Consider the following 18,310-nt stretch of genomic DNA (forward strand, 5'->3'; position numbering starts at 1 on the left):
CACTAGGTGAGGCAGTCTCTCCAAGCCTGACTTCTGCCTCATTCTGCCAGCTTTTTAGTCTATGATATAGGTATGCAGCTCGCTCTCTCTCTCCTCTCTCTCTCTCTCTCTCCTCTCTCCTCTCTCTCTCCTCTCTCTCTCTCTCTCTCCCTCTTCTCCTTCTTCTTCCTCTTCCTCTTCTTCCCCCCTCCCACCTCCCCCTCCTCTATTATTATTATTATTATTATTATTATTATTATTATTAACTTATCTGCTTCAGATCTATGTACCAATCTAGTGACCCAATGGAAGGGTCCCAAACCCATCAAGAATGAACCATGAATAAGAATTGGGGAATTTTAATGGGACCCTAAGAATCGGGATTCCTGAAGGAAATGCCATGCTGGAAATGAAAACTGCCACCCCAATATCTGTGCACCAGGAGATGGCTGCCCCCAGTTCTAGCAACAGGCACACAGACATGTCCACAACTGTACACCTCATGGGTTTTGTTTCTTCTTCTCTTTTAGGCCCTGGTGCCTCTGTAGCAACATGGACAGAGAATGAGGATGTCTCTCTCTCCTGTTTTGGTCAAAACTAAAAGACAAACTAATTTTTCTATATGAGAATCTGTATGTCCCACACATATAATGTTATTTTCTTTTGATGTGGGCAAATGTGCAGACCCAGAGCCAAGCATTTTGGCTAGGAGCCCTGGTGACAAGTAGGTAATGTCTTCAGCTGGAAACCAACCTTTGGGAAGCAGGCTTAGTTAGAAGATAGAAGAAAGACCCTAATGCTGACCCCTGACCTCCACACATATGTCCACACATGTACATAGGAACCACATGCATACAAACACATGCATTCATAACACACACACACACACACACAGAGAGAGAGAGAGAGAGAGAGAGAGAGAGAGAGAGAGAGAGAGAGAGAGAGAGAGAGGATATGTGTTTTGGAGTTGACCCTGGATTCAATGTCAACTGCAGGGAGAATGTGAATGGATGTGTGCTCATGTATGAAATTCTCAAAGAACTAAAGCTAAAATTAAAAAAAAAAATCATCAACTCAATTTACAATATGGATAACATTAAACCTGGTCCTCAGTTTCCCTACTGTATGATTAGGCCACCAAACTTGGGAAAAATAACTGAGTTTGGGTATCTGAAGCAATAGTTTTTGTTTGTTTTGTTCTTTTGAGACAGGGTCTCTATGTAGCCCTGGCTCTCCTGGAACTCAATTTGTAGACCAGGCTCTGCATCCTGGAACTCACAGAGATCCACCTGCCTCTGCTTTCCGAGTACTGGGAGTAAAGTTGTATGCCACCACACCCAGTTATTCTTTTCATTTTATTGAAAATTCTTATTTGGGGGGCTGGAGAGATGGTTCAGTGGTTAAGACCACTAGCTGCTTTTCCAGAGGATCCTGGTTCAATTCCTAGCACCCACATGGCAGTTCACAGCTGTCTGTAACTCCAGATGCAGGTGGTCTGGCACCCTCACACAGACATACATGCAGGCAAACCATCAATGCACATTAAAATAAATAAATTTTTAAAAACAAAAAGAGAATTCTTCTCATCTATGTGACTGGTTTTGTCCACATGTTTGTCTATGAACCAGATACCTGCTGTGCCAGCAGAGGCCATAAGAGGGTGAAAGATCCTCTTTGAATAGAGACTACAAACAGGATATGGGGCTAGGACTTGAACTTGGGACCTCAGGAAGAACATTCAGTGCTTTTAACTGTTAAGCCATCACTCCAGCTGCCTAAAGCAGCTTTCAAACAACTCAGCTGGCACATAGTCAGTAGGTGGGGACAGCCTGCTCTATCCCAGCCTCCCATTCTCCTTTAGGTGTATTTAGAATTAAGGGTACAGACTACTTGAGCAGCCTCCACTCCTCCCTGTAGCTGCCCCTCCACACTCCAGACCTCACAGCCCTGGACCTCATTGCTCAGTGTCCCTGTCACTCACTTTTCCTTAGGAAACAGGACTGGAGGCAAATCTCCCACCAACCATCCCAGGACAGCAGCCATCCTGCTAGAGATGCCAGTGTCCATCAGCTCGTGGCTCGATAAGGTCATCTCTAAGCTCCTTCTACAATAGCATCTCAGTGTTCTTGGGTTGTTTCCTCTGAAATTTCTATTCCTGTGAAGCCTCCTGAACCTCCTGGTGGCTCTAAAGCTGTCTGGTGAGGCCCTGGTGTTGTCAAACATTCACAGATGGCACTCTGCTCATGGAGGACAGGTGGGGGAGAGGCTGTTTTCTGTCACTCTCTGAGTGCCAAGATCCATGAGGCTGAGAGAATCGTCTCCCAGAGACCTGGCCTTTGCAGGCCCAAGTGCCCTTCTGACTGTGAGGGCCATGTTATGTGGCAGGATCCATACACTGCAAGGTGCTCTTTCTTTCCTGAAGCACAGTAAGGCTTTTCGGACAAGCCACGAAGCCCAGCGACTCTGGCTGCACAGGTGCTTACCTGCCCAAAGTGATGAGCCAAAATTATGTCCACAATGTTGGTGGTCAAGCCTGAGAGCTGAAAGATAAAAACCATGTTAAGAGAGTTAGCACGTGTGAGCATTTCACAGGCTGTCCGCTAACGGAAGGTGTACTTTACACGTAGTATCCTTTAAAAACAAATAAAAACACAAATCAGTATCATTTCAGAGAAATGTAAAAAAGAAAAAAAAAAAGAAAAAGAAAAAATATAAGGAAAACTAAGTATGAGCTGAGTTTGTTTTGAAATAAGGCTGGAGGAATATGACCACTCCTTTGAGATGTGTGGGCTGGGTCTGTGGCCTCTGCTGCCTGCGACCTGCCCCCATTTCTGCCTTTACACTGGGTTGGTGGCAGGCAGAGATGGACTTACGGCCCTGCCCAAGACATCCAAGACACAAAACAGGACTCCTTCTAGTTTTAGCCGTCTTCACTTCAGGGAGTGGGAGGAGCAGCTGTATTTACAGAATGTTCTCACATTTTGAACATTTCCCTCCCAATTTTTCCCATTTCAGAATGATGCATCTCACAGTCTAATAAATGCAGCAATCTGTGTAAATCTGGAGACAGTCTATTTTCAGAAAAAATTTCAGCTCAACTCATCTTGCCAATTCCCCTTTAAGCTTCTGCCTGGGTTCTGGATGGAATTCCCACGGAGGACTTGGATGAGCTGAAGCTGGGGATGCAGGGAAGGAGGTGAGGGAGAGCCATGGACATGGGTGAAAGATGGTTAGGGAAGAAAGATGGCCTGAGATCACCCCGTGGGCTGTCAGTGAACCACAGGCTACAGAGAGTGAGAAGCACGAGTAACCACCCAGCTCTCTTCCAGTGCTGCCCTATTCGTAATGCTCAGAGACCCAACGTGCTCTATGAAGGTCATCAGGTTGCCGCCCGTCTTAGTGTGGGGTCAGCACATCCACATTCTGGACAGCCGTGTTACGTAAGTCAGACTTGGGGAGCATTCCACAGCCACTGGCAACAGCATTGTTAGTACACTCCATCCAAGGCCAGGGAAGGCAACATTCCCCAAATGGAAATAAATGTAGGGACGGACAGACAGACTGTTCAGAATTTGGTCTGCTGGTAGGTAGAAAATATACACAGGATTTCATTCACCTGGAATTGGATATAGACTAGGCTAGCCTGTCTCTGCCTCCTGAGCACTGGGATTAAAGGCAGATGCCACCATGCTCAGCCCTGGATAGGTTTTCCTTTTCTTTCCATTTCTTTTTTTCCCTTGGGTTTTTTTTTCCTTCCTTCCTTCCTTCCTTCCTTCCTTTTTCTTTCTTTTTTTTTTTTTTAAAGATTTATTTAATTATTTCATGCATATGAGTACACTGTAGCTGTCTTCAGACACACCAGAAGAGGGCATCAGATCCCATTACAGATGGTTGTGAGCCACCATGTGGTTGCTGGGAATTGAACTCAGGACCTCTGGAAGAGCAGCCAGTGCTCTTAACCACTGGGCCATCTCTCCAGCCCCATCCCCCTTGGTTTTTTGAGACAGGGTTTCTCTGTGTAGCCTTGGCTGTTCTGGAACTTACTCTAGACCAGGCTGGCCTGAAACTCACAGAGACCTGCTAGCCTATGCCTCCTGAGTTCTGAGATTAAAGGCATATGCCACCACCAAGTGGAAAATAACATATTTTTTATCACATGTTTTGCCATTGTATAAAAATTTTGTTGCAATATCATTGATACTTTAGATTTTTTCCCCCATCCATTAGAATGGCACCCAATGCTTTGATGACTATATTGGATCTTGAACTGTCTAGCTTAGGGACATGACATATCTTCATAGGATTAACACAGGTCACTTCTCTGAGTTGCTCTGAGAAGAAGTTAAATATATATAAATATCAGAACAGTGTCTGGTACTCAATAAACACTATACTGGTATCATATATCCTACTAATAAAATTATTGGTGTTGCTAGATGGCTCAGTAAGTGCACCTGATGCCAAGCCTGAGAATCACAGGCCCAACTTGGGAGGGTAGTTTTCTGATAGCTATAGGTCTGATATAGCATGGATGCATATATACACACTGCAACTCATTCATTCATTCATTCATTCTCCATTTACTTCTGGCTATCCTAATGGGTAGCACCTATTGCAAAAATTAGTTTTGTTTGCCAGTCTGACCATCCTAAGAAATGCCTAGGAAGCCAAGCATGATGTAGATGCCTGTGTTCCTGGCATTCTAGGGGCAGAGGTAGGAGGACTGCTGCAATTTCAAGGACACACTGCTTTGCATAACAGTTCCAGATCCAGGCAATAAGATCCCATTTTTCTTTTTTTTTTTTTTTTTTCAGTTGCTTCTACCACTTTTATTTTTTTTATTGGATATTATATTTACATTTCAGATTTTATCCTTTTACCCCATTCCCTCCACCACCCAGGAACCTAAGATCCCATTTCAAAATAAGATAATGAACACAAATACTTAGGGTCAGAAAAACAAGAGATTGCTTAAGCAAGGGCCTTTGCTACCAAGCCTGAGGTCCTGCGTTTAGTCTCTGGGACCCAGGTGGTGGAAGGAGAAAAGTAACTTGTGTAAATTGTTTCATGATCTCTATAGGTGCGTCATGGCACACATGTACCCACACTCACACACACACACATACCACACAACAACAATAATACAATCATTTGTGCAGCAGTCAGGAGCTGGCTCAGCAGGTCAAAGGGTTTAGCTGCTTAAGCCTGATGACCTGAGTTAATCCCCAGGACCCAGGGAACCCTGTAAAAAGCCAGATGGCCTTGAGTAAGATGCAGAGCAGCAGAAACAAGAGAGGCTGCTTTAGCAAGGTGGAAGGCAAAACTGACTCCTCAAAGTTGTCCTCTGACACACATGTGCATGTGTGCATACACACAGACACACACATGCACACATGCATGCACGCACGCATGTACGCCAGTTTTTTAAGAGCAAGGGCATGGTAGTACAGACCTGTAATGACAGAATTTGGGAGCTGAATGCAGGAGAATCAGAGGTTGAAGGGCATCCTCAGCTACAATAGGAAGTGCAGGCCAGCCTGGGCTATACAATGCCTGGTCTTAAAACAAAACAAAGAAACAAGTAACTGGATATGAAGACTTACAGAATCCAGCACTTGGGAGGCTGAGGCAGGAAGAGTGCCACAGGTTGATGTTAGCCTGGGCTACAGAGTAGGATCCTGTCTAAAACTACTAAATCCAACTAGCCAGCCAGCCAGCCAACCAACCAACCAACCAACCAACCAACCAACCAAGGAACCTTCCAAATAAAAATAAATATATAAAATTACAAACAGGAAAAAGAGAGAGAGAGAGAGAGAGAGAGAGAGAGAGAGAGAGAGAGAGAGAGAGAGAAAGACAGACCTAGGTAATCACTGAGACACATCTGTTGGTGTGTCTTTGATGGGTTTTCCTAAACAGTGGGATCTGAAAGATTCCGACCTGGAGAGTGAATTTGTTCCTGGACTCATAATGCCCTGGTATTATTGGAAGGTAATACAATGTAGGAGAGAAACTGGGCCACAGGTGTAGCGCCCTACCTCGCCGATAAGGAGAACGCCACACTCAGGATTCTTCTGACAGCATTTATTGAACAGCTCTCATGATGGTGAGGTGGAGGGAAGGACGCCGAGCTCAGAAAGCCCGCTGCTTAAATAGAGCTTTGTGAGACGTGCAGATCCCTCATTGGCTCAAATCTTTCATCCAATTGTCATACTCGGTTTTCGCGCCATGCGCAGGTGCATTCTCAAGTAAAGCTTCTGTGAAGAACCAGGAAGCAGAAGCCTGCGCCATCTTTTAATGGCAAATGCGGCTCCTCACACACAGGGATAGGGAGGATAGATGTGGTTACACCTAGGGCTGTATCTTGTTCATTTCTGTACTGCCTTTCCTGTGTGCCCAGAAATCAACTGCTCTCTTCAGCCGTATTCTCTCTGCTACAACCAACTCAAATGTCTGTACCATGAGTTGATATAAATCTTGTCTCCTGTTGTTCTCTTGGATAATTTGGTCCCAGGGACACAAACGTAAGTAATCCATGCATCTCTCAAAGGACTTTTACGGAGACATTTAAAAAAAAGAAATGCATGGTGATGGGTAAAAGACATTTACAACATGTCTTTTACATATACATAAACATATACATATATATATATATACATATACACATACATATACATATACAATGTATACATACATGAGAGGCTGGGGCTGGAAAGATGGCCCAACAATTAAGAAGTTGTTCTTCAGAGGACTTAGGTTCAGGTTCCACCACGCACATGGCGGCTCAAGCCTGTCTGTAACTCTAGTTTCAGGGGACACAACCCCTGCCACTCCACTTTTAACCTCCATGGAAACTACATACATGATACACAAATATTCATGCAGACAATACACCTATACACAAAATAGAAATTTAAAAAATTAATAAGTGAATGTGATGGTTTGTATATGCTTAGCCCAGGGAGTGGCACTATCAGAAGGTTTAGCCCTGTTAGAGTAGGTATGTCACTGTGGGTGTAAGCTTTAATATCTTCATCCTAGCTGCCTGGAAGCCAGTCTTCTCCTAGCGTCTATCAGATGAAAATATAGAACTCTCAGCTCCCCCTGCATCATGACTACCTGGATGCTACCATGCTTTTGCCTTGATGATAATGGTCTGAACCTCTGAACCTGTAAGCCAGCCCAATTAAATGATGTCCTTATAAAACTTGCCTTGGCAATGGTGTCTGTTCAAAGTAGTAAAACCCTAAGACAGAAGTTGGTACCAGGAGTGGGGTATTACTGTGATAGACCTGACCATGCTTTTGTTTGGAAGAATGTGGATTTTGAAACTTTGGATTTGGAAAGCAATGGAATGCTTTAAGTGGGGCTTAGTGGGCCATTCTAATAGGAATATGGAAGACTTTGTTGCTGAGAGTTATTTGAACTGTGCAGACCTAGCCCAAGAGATTTCAGTGGAGAAGAATGTTAGTATGTAGCCTAGGAACTGTTGTGATATTTTGGTGAAGTATGTGGCTGCCTTTTGCCCAGGACTGAAGGGTTCATTCAAAGAAGTTGAGGTTTGGCACCATGAAGAGAGCTTATGAGAGGCTATTGGTGAAGCCTAGTTGCAGCAGAAGACCCCATTGTATTGGAGATGCCAGTACCATGGGATGACCACCAAGAACAGCAGCAACAGTAGAGTAGAGTCAACTTGAGCCTAGAGTGCTACAGAGGGCAGAGCTGGAGATGTGACCCAAGCCTTTGGAGGAGCTCAGAAGATCATGTGTGGATCCCAGACTTTGGAACAAGAAGCTGTTAAGCTGAAGTTGCCTTGGAGATCCCAAGATGTTGAAGATGCCAGAGCTGTGGGATACCTATAGAGGAAAGCTGCTAACAGGGAGTGAAATCAGTCCAGGAGAAAAGTTTGTTGCAGCTAACAAAGATTTTATATATATATGGAGTTGGAGGGTCTGGAGAGCTGGCTCAGCGGTTAAGAGCACTGACTTCTCTTCCAGAGGACCTGAGTTCAATTTCTAGTAACCACATGGTGGCTCACAACCATCTGTAAATGGGGCCTGACACCCTCTTTTGGTATGTCTGAAGAGAGCAATGGTATACTCACATACATAAAATAAATAAAGAAATCTTAAAAAAAAAAAAAAAAAAAAAAAAAAAAAAAAGGGAGTTGGAGATCTGAAGACTGCTTTGGCATCAGACATGGAGATGCAGAGTTTGGAGTTTGCCCAGCTGGTTTCCTGGATTACATTTAAGTGATTGGATAACTCTCAGAAGAGACTTTGAACTTTTAATATTGTTGAGACTGCTATAAACTATGGTGACTTTGGAAGTTGGACTAAATGTACTTTTTATTATGCTATAGCTAGGTATGGCCTCCATAGACCCATGTGTTTCAACAAGCCTATGGGGGCCAGGGAGTAGGATGTGATGGTTTGTATATGATTGGCCCAGGGAGTGGCACTATTAGGAGGTGTGGGCTTGTTGGAGTAGGTGTGCCATTTTGGATGTGGGCTTTAAGACCCTCATCCTAGCTGCCTGGAAGCCAGTCTTCTCCTAGTGGCCTTCAGATGAAGATGCAGAACTCTCAGCAACTCCTGAAACATGCCTACCTGGATGATGCCATGCTCCTACCTTGACAATAATAGACTGAACCTCTGAATTTGTAAGCCAGCTCTAATTAAATGTTGTCTGCATAAGACTTGCCTTGGTCATGGTGTCTGCTCACAGCAGTAAAACCCTAAGACAGCCAAGCTATTTTTTCTATGAAGGAACAAGAGAAGTCTAGTTTAGCGACATGGTGCTGAATCCAAGCTTCTTAGGAGGCTGAAGAGTCACATGATCATGGCTAGCCTGCTCAATTTGGTGAGATTCTATCTGAAGGTAAACAGTAAAAAGAGATCTTGGAATATAAGTTCACGGGGCTGATGAGATGGCTCAGTGGTTAAGAGAACTGACTGCTTTTCCAGAGGTCCTGAGTTTGAATCCCGGAACCACATGGTGGCTCACAACCATCTGTAATAGAATCTAATGCCCTCTTCTGGTGTGTCTCAAGACAACTACAGATTTTTCACACAAATAAAATAAATCTTAAAAAAAAAAAAAAAGAAATGTAAGTTTACTGACAAGATGATACCTTAATATGCATGGCCTTAATCTCTGGAACCACCAACAGATGGAAGAGGAAGAAGAGAAGAAGGTGGAGGAAGAGGAGGGGGAGGAAAAAGAGGAGGAAGAGGAGGACCAGAGCCCACCACTCAGCACTTACTTTGGAAGCTGCCCAGTCAATCCAGCCTTTAGCACACGGGTCAATGTTAATGAGCACAAGACCTTCTACCAGCTCTGGATGATTGAGCTGAGAGAGAGACAAAGACACGATGTAAGACTCCCACTCCCCACTTCTTCTAAAGCAGCGGGCATGGTCAGCAGCTTGGTCTATGCCTCGGTGCCTCATGTCTGAAAGGAAGACTGCAGAGAGGTGTATGGAGCACTTACAGACAATAGCTCTTGAAACCCTGACTAGCACCTGGAAATCAGTCTCTCAAAATGGGACGAAGTCATCTTCCCTTGAATGGGTGCTTGGGGAAGACAGGAGTTCTGTTGCTTCAGCAGAGGGGAGCATGCAGCAGTTGTTCAACTCATAGGGGACTTGCTTATGGGCAAGCATGGTAAAATACTTGGTTTAAGCACTACTCGGTGTATGTGGGCTGTTTTGGTACAACATGGGCTCCTGAAAGTTTTTTTCCTAAAGTTGTCTGAATAATAGACAATGCCACCCTAGAAAATTCTTTCCTGTCACCCAGGAAAAATTTCACAACAGGAGTCCTTCTTCAGGGTTTGATACATTAAGGTGACATTTCAAGTTCTCTTCAAGACGACTTTTTATGGCTTTAAGAATCTTCCTGGAAGCTACATCTGGATCTCTGTACAATTCTGTCCTCATTTACAGATTTTCAGGTTCTTTACACACAAAGCCAGACTTCACTTGTATGTGCCTGGAACAGCTAGAATTCACAGAACCAACACAAGCCCAGAGCAGCACAGGTCATGTAACATGGCCCCCAGCTGGGACCCCCACACTGTCTCAGGGACTTCCTGTACTCACTGCGAACCTGCTGAGGACGTAGGCTCCTGCTCCAACTCCAATACCAATGATGCTCTTCACGCTGAACAAGGCAGATGGACAATTGACAACATCTTACTTCTGTGGCAGCATGGCATAGTGGAGTGGATACAAGCTGGGCTCACAGCCAAGCTGAGGCTTAATAGATACGAGAACTTGGGCAAGCTTCCTTTACTTTCAAGCTTCAGTGACTTCCTTATTTGACAAAACCACCACCGTCTCCCCTACGTCCTCTCCTCTCTCTTCTTTCTTTTCCTTTTCTTCCTCTCACAACCATGACTACTAAAGATTGAATCTAGGACCACATGGATACTGGTCAAGTACTCTACCACTGATTCTATCTATCTATCTATCTATCTATCTATCTATCTATCTATCTATCTATCTATCTCCCAGCAGGCATGATATACACTTTTATAGTTAAATGAAATCTAGAATTCATCTTCACTGTCCCACTATCTCAAAATCCATCAGCAAATTCTGTCAAATTTACTCCTGAATATTGCCATTGGTAACCACCCACTTTGGTCCATCCCATGATTTCTTCATATTGAAGATGCCAAGGATCAGTGTCAGCATGTAGTGCTTGCTAGATAGACATGAGCTGTCACTGAGCTACACCCCAGCCCCACTCTGCCTAAAGCACTGTATTGTGATTGCTGATCGAGGTCAATAAACATAGGCGTTGCCTCTTCTGTTTTGCTAGTTGATTACACTGACAGGGATATACACAAAAGTAGAGGCAAAGCAAATGAACAGAGTAAAGGGACAGCTCAGTGTGAGAGAATCTGTCCATCAGGAGTGGAAGCCTGGCTTTGATTTGTAACAATGGGGTGGGGAGCCAAAATGGAAGACTGTAGAAGGAACTCACCTTAAGTGTTTAAGAATACAAAACAGCATCTCGGCGAGCTCATCCATGGTAGGGTACTGATACCTGAAACCCAGAAGAGCCCCTCCTGAATTAGGAAGCACCCACAGTTCCCAAACACTAGGAGACCTTGACCAGTCCAGGAGTCTTAGAGAAACACAAGATTTTTTTTTTTTTTTTTTTTTTTTTTTTTTTTTTTGGTTTTTCGAGACAGGGTTTCTCTGTATAGCCCTGGCTGTCCTGGAGCTCACTCTGTAGATCAGGCTAGCCTCAAACTCAGAAATCCACCTGCCTCTGCCTCCCAAGTGTTGGGATTAAAGGCGTGCGCCACCACCACCCGGCGAAACACAAGATTTATTTTGTATTTTATTTTTTTTTTAACCAACAGCTCAAAAAAGTGATATGGTGCCTAAAAGCAACTGTGGCTCGCTTCATGATCCTCCATGACTGTTGTGTGAGGAAGAAATAAAAGGGGACACACTCCTTCTACCAGAGGAAGCTACAGCAAAAGAAATGGTTACAGGGCCCACTATGTGCTACTTCTAAACCCTTAACATTCCCTTTTAGGAACAGGAATGTTCAGCAAAAAGAGTCAACTCAACAAGTAGCCAGCAGCCTGCCAGTCCTACTTAGGCAGTTAACTGTAACAGGAAACAATGCTTTCCTGGGCCTATGCATCACTGTAAAACTCAGGATCCTCAGAATAAATGCTCATTTATTTCACTTATAAATAAATATGTTTATTTATAAACTGCTTATTCATAATATGAACTGATTCTAAAATGGCCAGGCAAGCCCAGGGCTGACTCAGAGGTGGGAGAGTAAGGACAAAGTCACAGATGACAAAATCAGAAAGGGACAGGATATTTTACAATGAGACTGTGTGTGTGTGTGTGTTTGTGTGTGTGTGTTAAATAGTCTCCTATGTTTGTTGGCCTCTGCTCCACAACCCCCAGGACCATCTGCTGCACTGTAAGGAGTGGAGTGTCCTCACACCATTGTGCACAAGTGAGAAAACAATCTTGATGGACACCTGGACAAATGACAACTGTATCTGAGACACAACAGCATGGACAGACTCACTAGGATTCTGTGTGACAAGGCATCTTGGGCTGAATCTGCCTCTGCTACTTCCTTGCACACTGACAAAGAATCCCATAGGCCTGTTGGATCGAGTGAGCTAACACACACAAAGCATTAAACAGTGTCTGGCAGAGCCTGGGTCCTATGCAGGTGCAGACTCTCCCTTGTCTGGATGCTTATTCTACAGAAGTCACTGGCAAATGTAGCACAAGGGGAAGGGCTCCCTCCTCCCCCAAAGCTCTCATTGGCACCCAGTCCAGGGGACACTTGGGAGCCTGTGACTGACAGGCAGAGCAAGGTTAGGGTGATGTAGAGAGTGTCAAAGACAGTCAGATGGTGCCCTTGCCCATCAATGTGGCTTCAGAACAAATGATTCCCCAGGTGTCCAAAATCCATCCCTAGGTGGGGACTCAGATGGGAAGACCCTCCCAGAGCAGGGTCAAGGGAGTCTGGGTTCAGCCTATGTATTTGGTGATTCAGGAAGGGACACAAGGTGACAAATAAAAATGAATGAGTCAGGGGACAGATGAGGGAGAAGTGGGTGCTCCAGAAACATTCTGCCTTGTGACTACAGGGACACAGGTCCCGGCAATGAAGAGACTTTTCTGGGTACGTGAAAACACCCAGGATCCAAGGACACAGTACCTTCTGAGACCAAGGGCAGAAAGACAGGCAAGCACCAGCACCCATGAGTGTGACACCATCAAGCACCAGCACCCATGAGTGTGACACCATCAAGCACCAGCACCCATGAGTGTGACACCATCAAGCACCAGCACCCATGAGTGTGACACCATCAAGCACCAGCACCCATGAGTGTGACACCATCAAGCACCAGCACCCATGAGTGTGACACCATCAAGCACCAGCACCCATGAGTGTGACACCATCAAGCACCAGCACCCATGAGTGTGACACCATCAAGTGGGAGGTGAGTGCAGCCTACAGCCCTTACAGCCCATCCATCATTCTTTGACCTGTAAGCCTCCCACAGAGCTTCCCTGTGGCTTCACTTACCCTGTCGGGAAGGAGGGTGCTGCTTCTTGTTGGCCTGGGGCATCCACATGACAGACAGCAAAGTGCTGGGTGATCTCTTGCATATCCTCAAAGTTGAAGAACGTGTTGAAGCAGGATTTATCTATGAGATAAGGATGCCTGTGGACCAAGTTCCCCAGCTCTCCCTGCTTCCCCTCCACCCTGCAAGCTGACCAGTGTTCTCTCAGTCCCTTCTCCTCAACAGTCCACTCAGGTGAGGGTCTGCATACAGCCTGTGCCTCAAGCTGCCCAAGGAAGACTCCATAGGAGGCACCTCAGTGACTGGAAGACAACTGGTTCTCAATTCCATGCAATGAGTTCAGAGGAGAAACCATCTTGTGGATATTTGCCAGGTTTCCTGGTGGTGCACAAAATAATCTTCCACCCACAGTGCTGTCTGCTATGCACCTTGTCCCTCTACCTGCTGAGGAAGACACTGACCTTCGCCTGACCCTGGCTAGGGTTATCCTCAGCTGCTGACACCCACCACATGGGGCTTTCTATTGTCAGAACTGCTGTGTGCATGGAGGAGATGCTGCCTTGGTTTTTACCCTCTTAGCACAGGCCTTCCTTGCTTCTCAGGCTAAGGCTCAGCCTTAACTGAGAACTCTATACATGCCACCTGTGGAAACCAGAGCAACAGGAGAGACATACTTGCAGAGTCTGCCCCAGGTCTAGAGTCTAATCCTATACTCTCTGTTGAATAGCCACTTGTAAAATGCTTGGTAGTTGATTTGGTATAAATTTCAGCTTTGGATATATTTGTAGAAACAAAAGAAGGCATCTTGGGGCTTGATCTAAAGATGAACATAAAGCAAACTTTGTTTTACATACATCACATCGCCTGAAGTGATTTTTGAAGTAATTGCTATGTCTTTGTAATTCAGGGACTAACCTTGAACAAGAACACACATAAAGCAATTGTACTTCTGTTGGCTCTTTGGTGTATCTAGCTGTTCTCTGTCAGCATTCAGGATTAAGGATGTTCAATCTATACCAGGCAGAAATATCCATTTGTAAGAATCCTTTTCCTACAGAAATCAAAACTCTGGACTTTCTAACCTGAGATGTGAGTAAAAAATCAGACCTCAAGTCTGGACATGATGGCGCACATCTTTAATTCCAGCACTTGGGAGGCAGAGGCAGGAAGATCTCTGTAAGTTCAAGGCAAGTCTGGTCTGAATAGTGAGTTCCAGGCCACCCAGATAAATAAATAAATAAATCAGACCCCAGTTCTAATTTCTAAAATGTAGTTCCAGTTCCCCCAACATATTAACCCTCTGCTCATTCCCCAGGAACTTTAACCTCCCAGTAATAAAAGGAGAGTTTCAAGACAAGAAGAGGGATGTGTGTGTTTCATTACAAGTCTATTGTTTTTTAATATAAAGGTTATTCACGCTCATAGGGAACCTGTTTGGGGTTGGAGAAATGGGTTAATGGTTAAGAGCATTTACTGCTCTTGCAGAGGACAAAGGTTCAGTTCCAGCACCCACTTAATGGGTCACAATCACCAGTATCTCCAGTTGGGGGGTGGGGAGGGTGTCCAATATCCTCTTTTGGCTTCAATAGGTGCTGCATGTATGTAGTGCACATGTATCCATTCAAGCAAACACTCATACATTCAAAATTAAAATATTTTCTTTTAAAAGGGGAATGTGCAAAATCAAATACATACGGTTGAGCCCGATGTCATGGTATGTCAGGATGACTGGTCTATTTCTCTTCAGTGAGCCACTTATGGTGATGTGAGCCATACCATGGGGTGTTTCTATATCATGCTCCTATAACAAGACAGTGTAAGGTCTTAGAAAGGCTTCATGAACTGTAAGCTCACCAGAGAGATGCTATCATACCTAGTATTCCTACTCTCTAGGTCTTCTATCTAGATAGACAACAAACAAATGAACAAATACACAGAAAATATCTCCCTTTTCATCTGAAGAGCTCACTATGAGGCTAGGAAAAACAAGTTAAAAATAAATTTGTAATTGGTTGTGGGAAGGAGGTCAGCCAGTTGAATAAGGAGCCAGGAAAGACTTGGGAGCACAGCTAAGGAAACAGAAACACAAGGTTCTTTCTCGGTAAAGTCACAGGCTTCAGAGCTCTCACTGCATGTGTGGCTGCAGGTCATTGCAGTGGTGTGAGAAGACATCACTAGAATCATGCATCTTCTCTCAGATACTGGCAGGTACCACAGTAGGACATCATCCGTGAACCCTTAGCTAACAGATACCCTAGTGTCAGGATTTCTCACCTGGGAGGTCAGTAAACCTCACAGGGGCACTGACACCACACATCCTCCTCTCCATCCCCTCCCATGCTTCCTGCCTGGTAATTAGAGAGCCTAGCTGAGGGTTCTTGCTATGACTCCCCCCCCCCCCCAACCCCAAGAATATAAGATAAGCCTTTTTTTTTTTTTTTTTTTTTTTTTTTTTTTTTTGCCATAAAGACTCTGATTTCTCTCTCCAGAGACTCTCACTGTTGCCTGCTGGTCTATCCATGGCATCAATAATTCTTCTAATAAACTATTTATCAGTAATTTGTCTCAGGCTCCTTTTTATTTTTTTAGGCACGATCTGACTAGGTACCCCTAGTAGGCCAAAAGTCCACTATGTAGACCAGGCTAGCTTGGAACTCAGAGAGCCCTACCTGCCTCTGCCTCCTGAGTGGCTGCTGTAATTCAAGGTCTGAATCACTATACCTGGTCTAAGGAGTTACTTTGTGTGTTTATATGAATTCCTGAATGTTATATGTACTCCATATGTGTGACCGATGCCCCCAGAGGCCAGAAGTTGGCACAGGATACCTAGGAATTGAAGTTACAGGAAGTTGTGAGCTGCCAGGTAGGTGCTGGGAATGAAACCCTGGTCCTCTGTGAGAGCCATAAGCCTTCTTAAGCACTTTTCTAGCCCTCAGTATCATCTTGAGCCTCACACTCCATCCAAATCCTACCTACTAAACAATGAAAGGTATATTGGCATAGAATCTCTCTCTTTGATGCCAAGCCTGTTGACCTGAGTTCAATTCCCAGAACCACATAATGGAGGGAGAGAAACCCATACATTGTTTTATCTCCTCAGGGCACTGAGGCACATAGGCTATCCCTCACAAATAAGCAGATAAATATAAAAATAATAACCTTTAAAACATCCAAGTTAGGTGCCGGAGACATCAGTTAAGGACCCTGACTGATGCCACCATACAAGCATACATGCATGCAAAACATCAATGCACATAGAATAGAACACTGAATGAATGAATAGAACATTTAAGTTAGTGTTTTGTGTAAAAAAATTCATGAAGTTAATAGAGGAGTATGTGAATTGGATAGTCGTCAAAGGCAGTCCGTGGCTCACCGGTGAGGTAGCTCAGCAGGTAACGAACTTGCGGCCCAAGCTGGCAACATAAGACTGATCCCAAGTAAAGGTGGGAAGAGTCCACAAGACAGTCTTCAAACCCCCACATGTACACAAACCTCCCCTCCACAGTACACACACTATAATAATACATAAGAATAAAATCAACACGTTCTTAGCTATCAGGGAAGTGTTAGTAAAAACTATGTTGGGATTTCATCTCCCCTCAGTCAACTTGGCTGTCATCAAGATGAAGGGAGGAAATGTGACAAGGAGTTTGATCCAGCCACAAGGAGAATGAGGTCACATTATTTAGAGGAAAATGAGCGTCGCTCTGTTTTGGTCTACTGCTTTGCACTGTCAGTGTCTCAGCATCCTTCCTCTTTGAAGAATGCGAATGAAAACTGTCTTCAAACAAGAGCTTGAAGAGAGGGAGACGCTCACCTCCACAGAGATTTGGACACATATCTGTTGTAAACTAGCATAGGGGCAGCTTGGAGGAGACTCCATGTGGGGAATCGGTGCAGAGATCCGGGCTGTGGAGCTGATTCAATTGTCAGAGCGCTACAGGGTGTGAGTTGCCACCTTCCTGCTCTAGTCAACCCTCATCCGTCTCACTGGCTCTTTCTCTAGGGACTGCCACACCAGCATTCTAGAATGTGACCCACAATGGCAGCCTGTGCTCAGAGGGCAGAACTCCAAGTGGCTTCTCCAGGCTGTGTCTGTCTCTGAGGCTGTAGAGCTTAGGAACACAGCCCATTATATTCTGGGCTTAGGAAACAGCCTAAGCTCATACAGGTCTCTGGCATCTCCATCTATCCTGACTGCCTTGCTAGCAACCAAAGATGGCATTGTAAGCAGAGAGCTGTTAATAAGCTGAGCTAGGACGGGGCCAGTTTGGATAGTCAGCAACTGTGGACTTTCTCATGTCTTCTCCCTTTAGCTAAATGTACTGTCACCATATCACTGGCCCTTTATCTCTGATACCAGCTAAATTATGATCACTTAGTGCCTGCCACCATTTCTTCTCCATGCTAGTAACTTTCTTCTAGTATGAAATGCTATTGTTTCTAATTATCAGGCTATAGTCAGAATCTTTCAATGTTACGTAGCAATCGTGTTGACCACATGCATGTGTGTGTGTGTGTGTGTGTGTGTGTGTGTGTGTGTGTATGTGTGTGTGTCCTGATGAGTTTCATGTTGTCGTTGCTTTTAGGAACATGAGGCATTTACAGGCACATGGGAATGCTATCAGTGACTGTACCACAGGGGAACCGTGTTTCTTCCTCCCTCAGTGACTATCCTCAGGGATGGGCGGGGTCTCCTCAGCCCCACTCCAGGAATCTCTGATACAATCCCCCACTGCTGCACCCTTTGCGGAGGTGCAGTTCTGCTTCCAGCAGTGGTCGCCCTCACAGTAAAGGATCTGCTCCTTAGCCTCTCTCTGGCTGTCTGACCTGGCATGGCTCCTCACCTCCACCTCTCACAATTTTCAGCCTGGTTCTGCCAACACTTTTGGATTCCTATTTCTGCTCGTCACCAGTCACAGCTTCCGGGGTTCTCATAAGCCACACTCGTTCTGAAACCTTCTTTGGCAATGTCAGTCTAAAATGTGTCTTTTCTTCAGTCGTTACACAGACTTAGCCCACAATGCGAAGAGAAAGAGTGACTGAGTCCATGGAATTCTCAGCATTGTCCCCTGCCACAGCGGTCCATAGGTGTGCACGCGACCCAGTTACACTGTATTAGTTACCTTCTGCTGTTGTGGTAAAACATCCTGAGCAAAAGCTACTTATGGAAAAGTTTAGTTCAGCTCACTGTTCCAGAGGGTGAGTCCGCAGTGGGAGGGAGGCATCATGGCAGGTATAA

General features: G+C 44.8%; 1 protein-coding gene across 3 annotated transcripts in view; it reads right to left on the bottom strand.

Annotated features, from left to right (window-relative positions):
* Positions 1–18,310, bottom strand: part of LOC117704542 (protein NDRG3-like) — a 36,148-nt gene that overhangs the window by 14,914 nt on the left and 2,924 nt on the right. The window contains exons 1-7 of one of the 3 annotated variants that reach the window (XM_076930119.1): positions 16,886–17,057; positions 14,761–14,866; positions 13,068–13,188; positions 10,971–11,033; positions 10,082–10,142; positions 9,245–9,331; positions 2,463–2,519 (exon numbers count right to left, since the gene is read on the bottom strand). In XM_076930119.1, coding sequence (XP_076786234.1) covers positions 2,463–2,519; positions 9,245–9,331; positions 10,082–10,142; positions 10,971–11,033; positions 13,068–13,188; positions 14,761–14,866; positions 16,886–16,951 — 561 coding nt within the window. In that variant the 5' untranslated portion in view covers positions 16,952–17,057. Of the gene's footprint in view, positions 1–2,462; positions 2,520–9,244; positions 9,332–10,081; positions 10,143–10,970; positions 11,034–13,067; positions 13,189–13,739; positions 14,077–14,760; positions 14,867–16,885; positions 17,058–18,310 lie in introns of those variants that run through there. The other 2 variants (XM_076930120.1, XM_034496718.2) reach the window with 2 other exon arrangements.

This window comes from Arvicanthis niloticus, chromosome 2, assembly GCF_011762505.2.
Source record: "Arvicanthis niloticus isolate mArvNil1 chromosome 2, mArvNil1.pat.X, whole genome shotgun sequence".
In the NCBI taxonomy this organism is placed as follows: Eukaryota; Metazoa; Chordata; class Mammalia; order Rodentia; family Muridae; genus Arvicanthis; species Arvicanthis niloticus.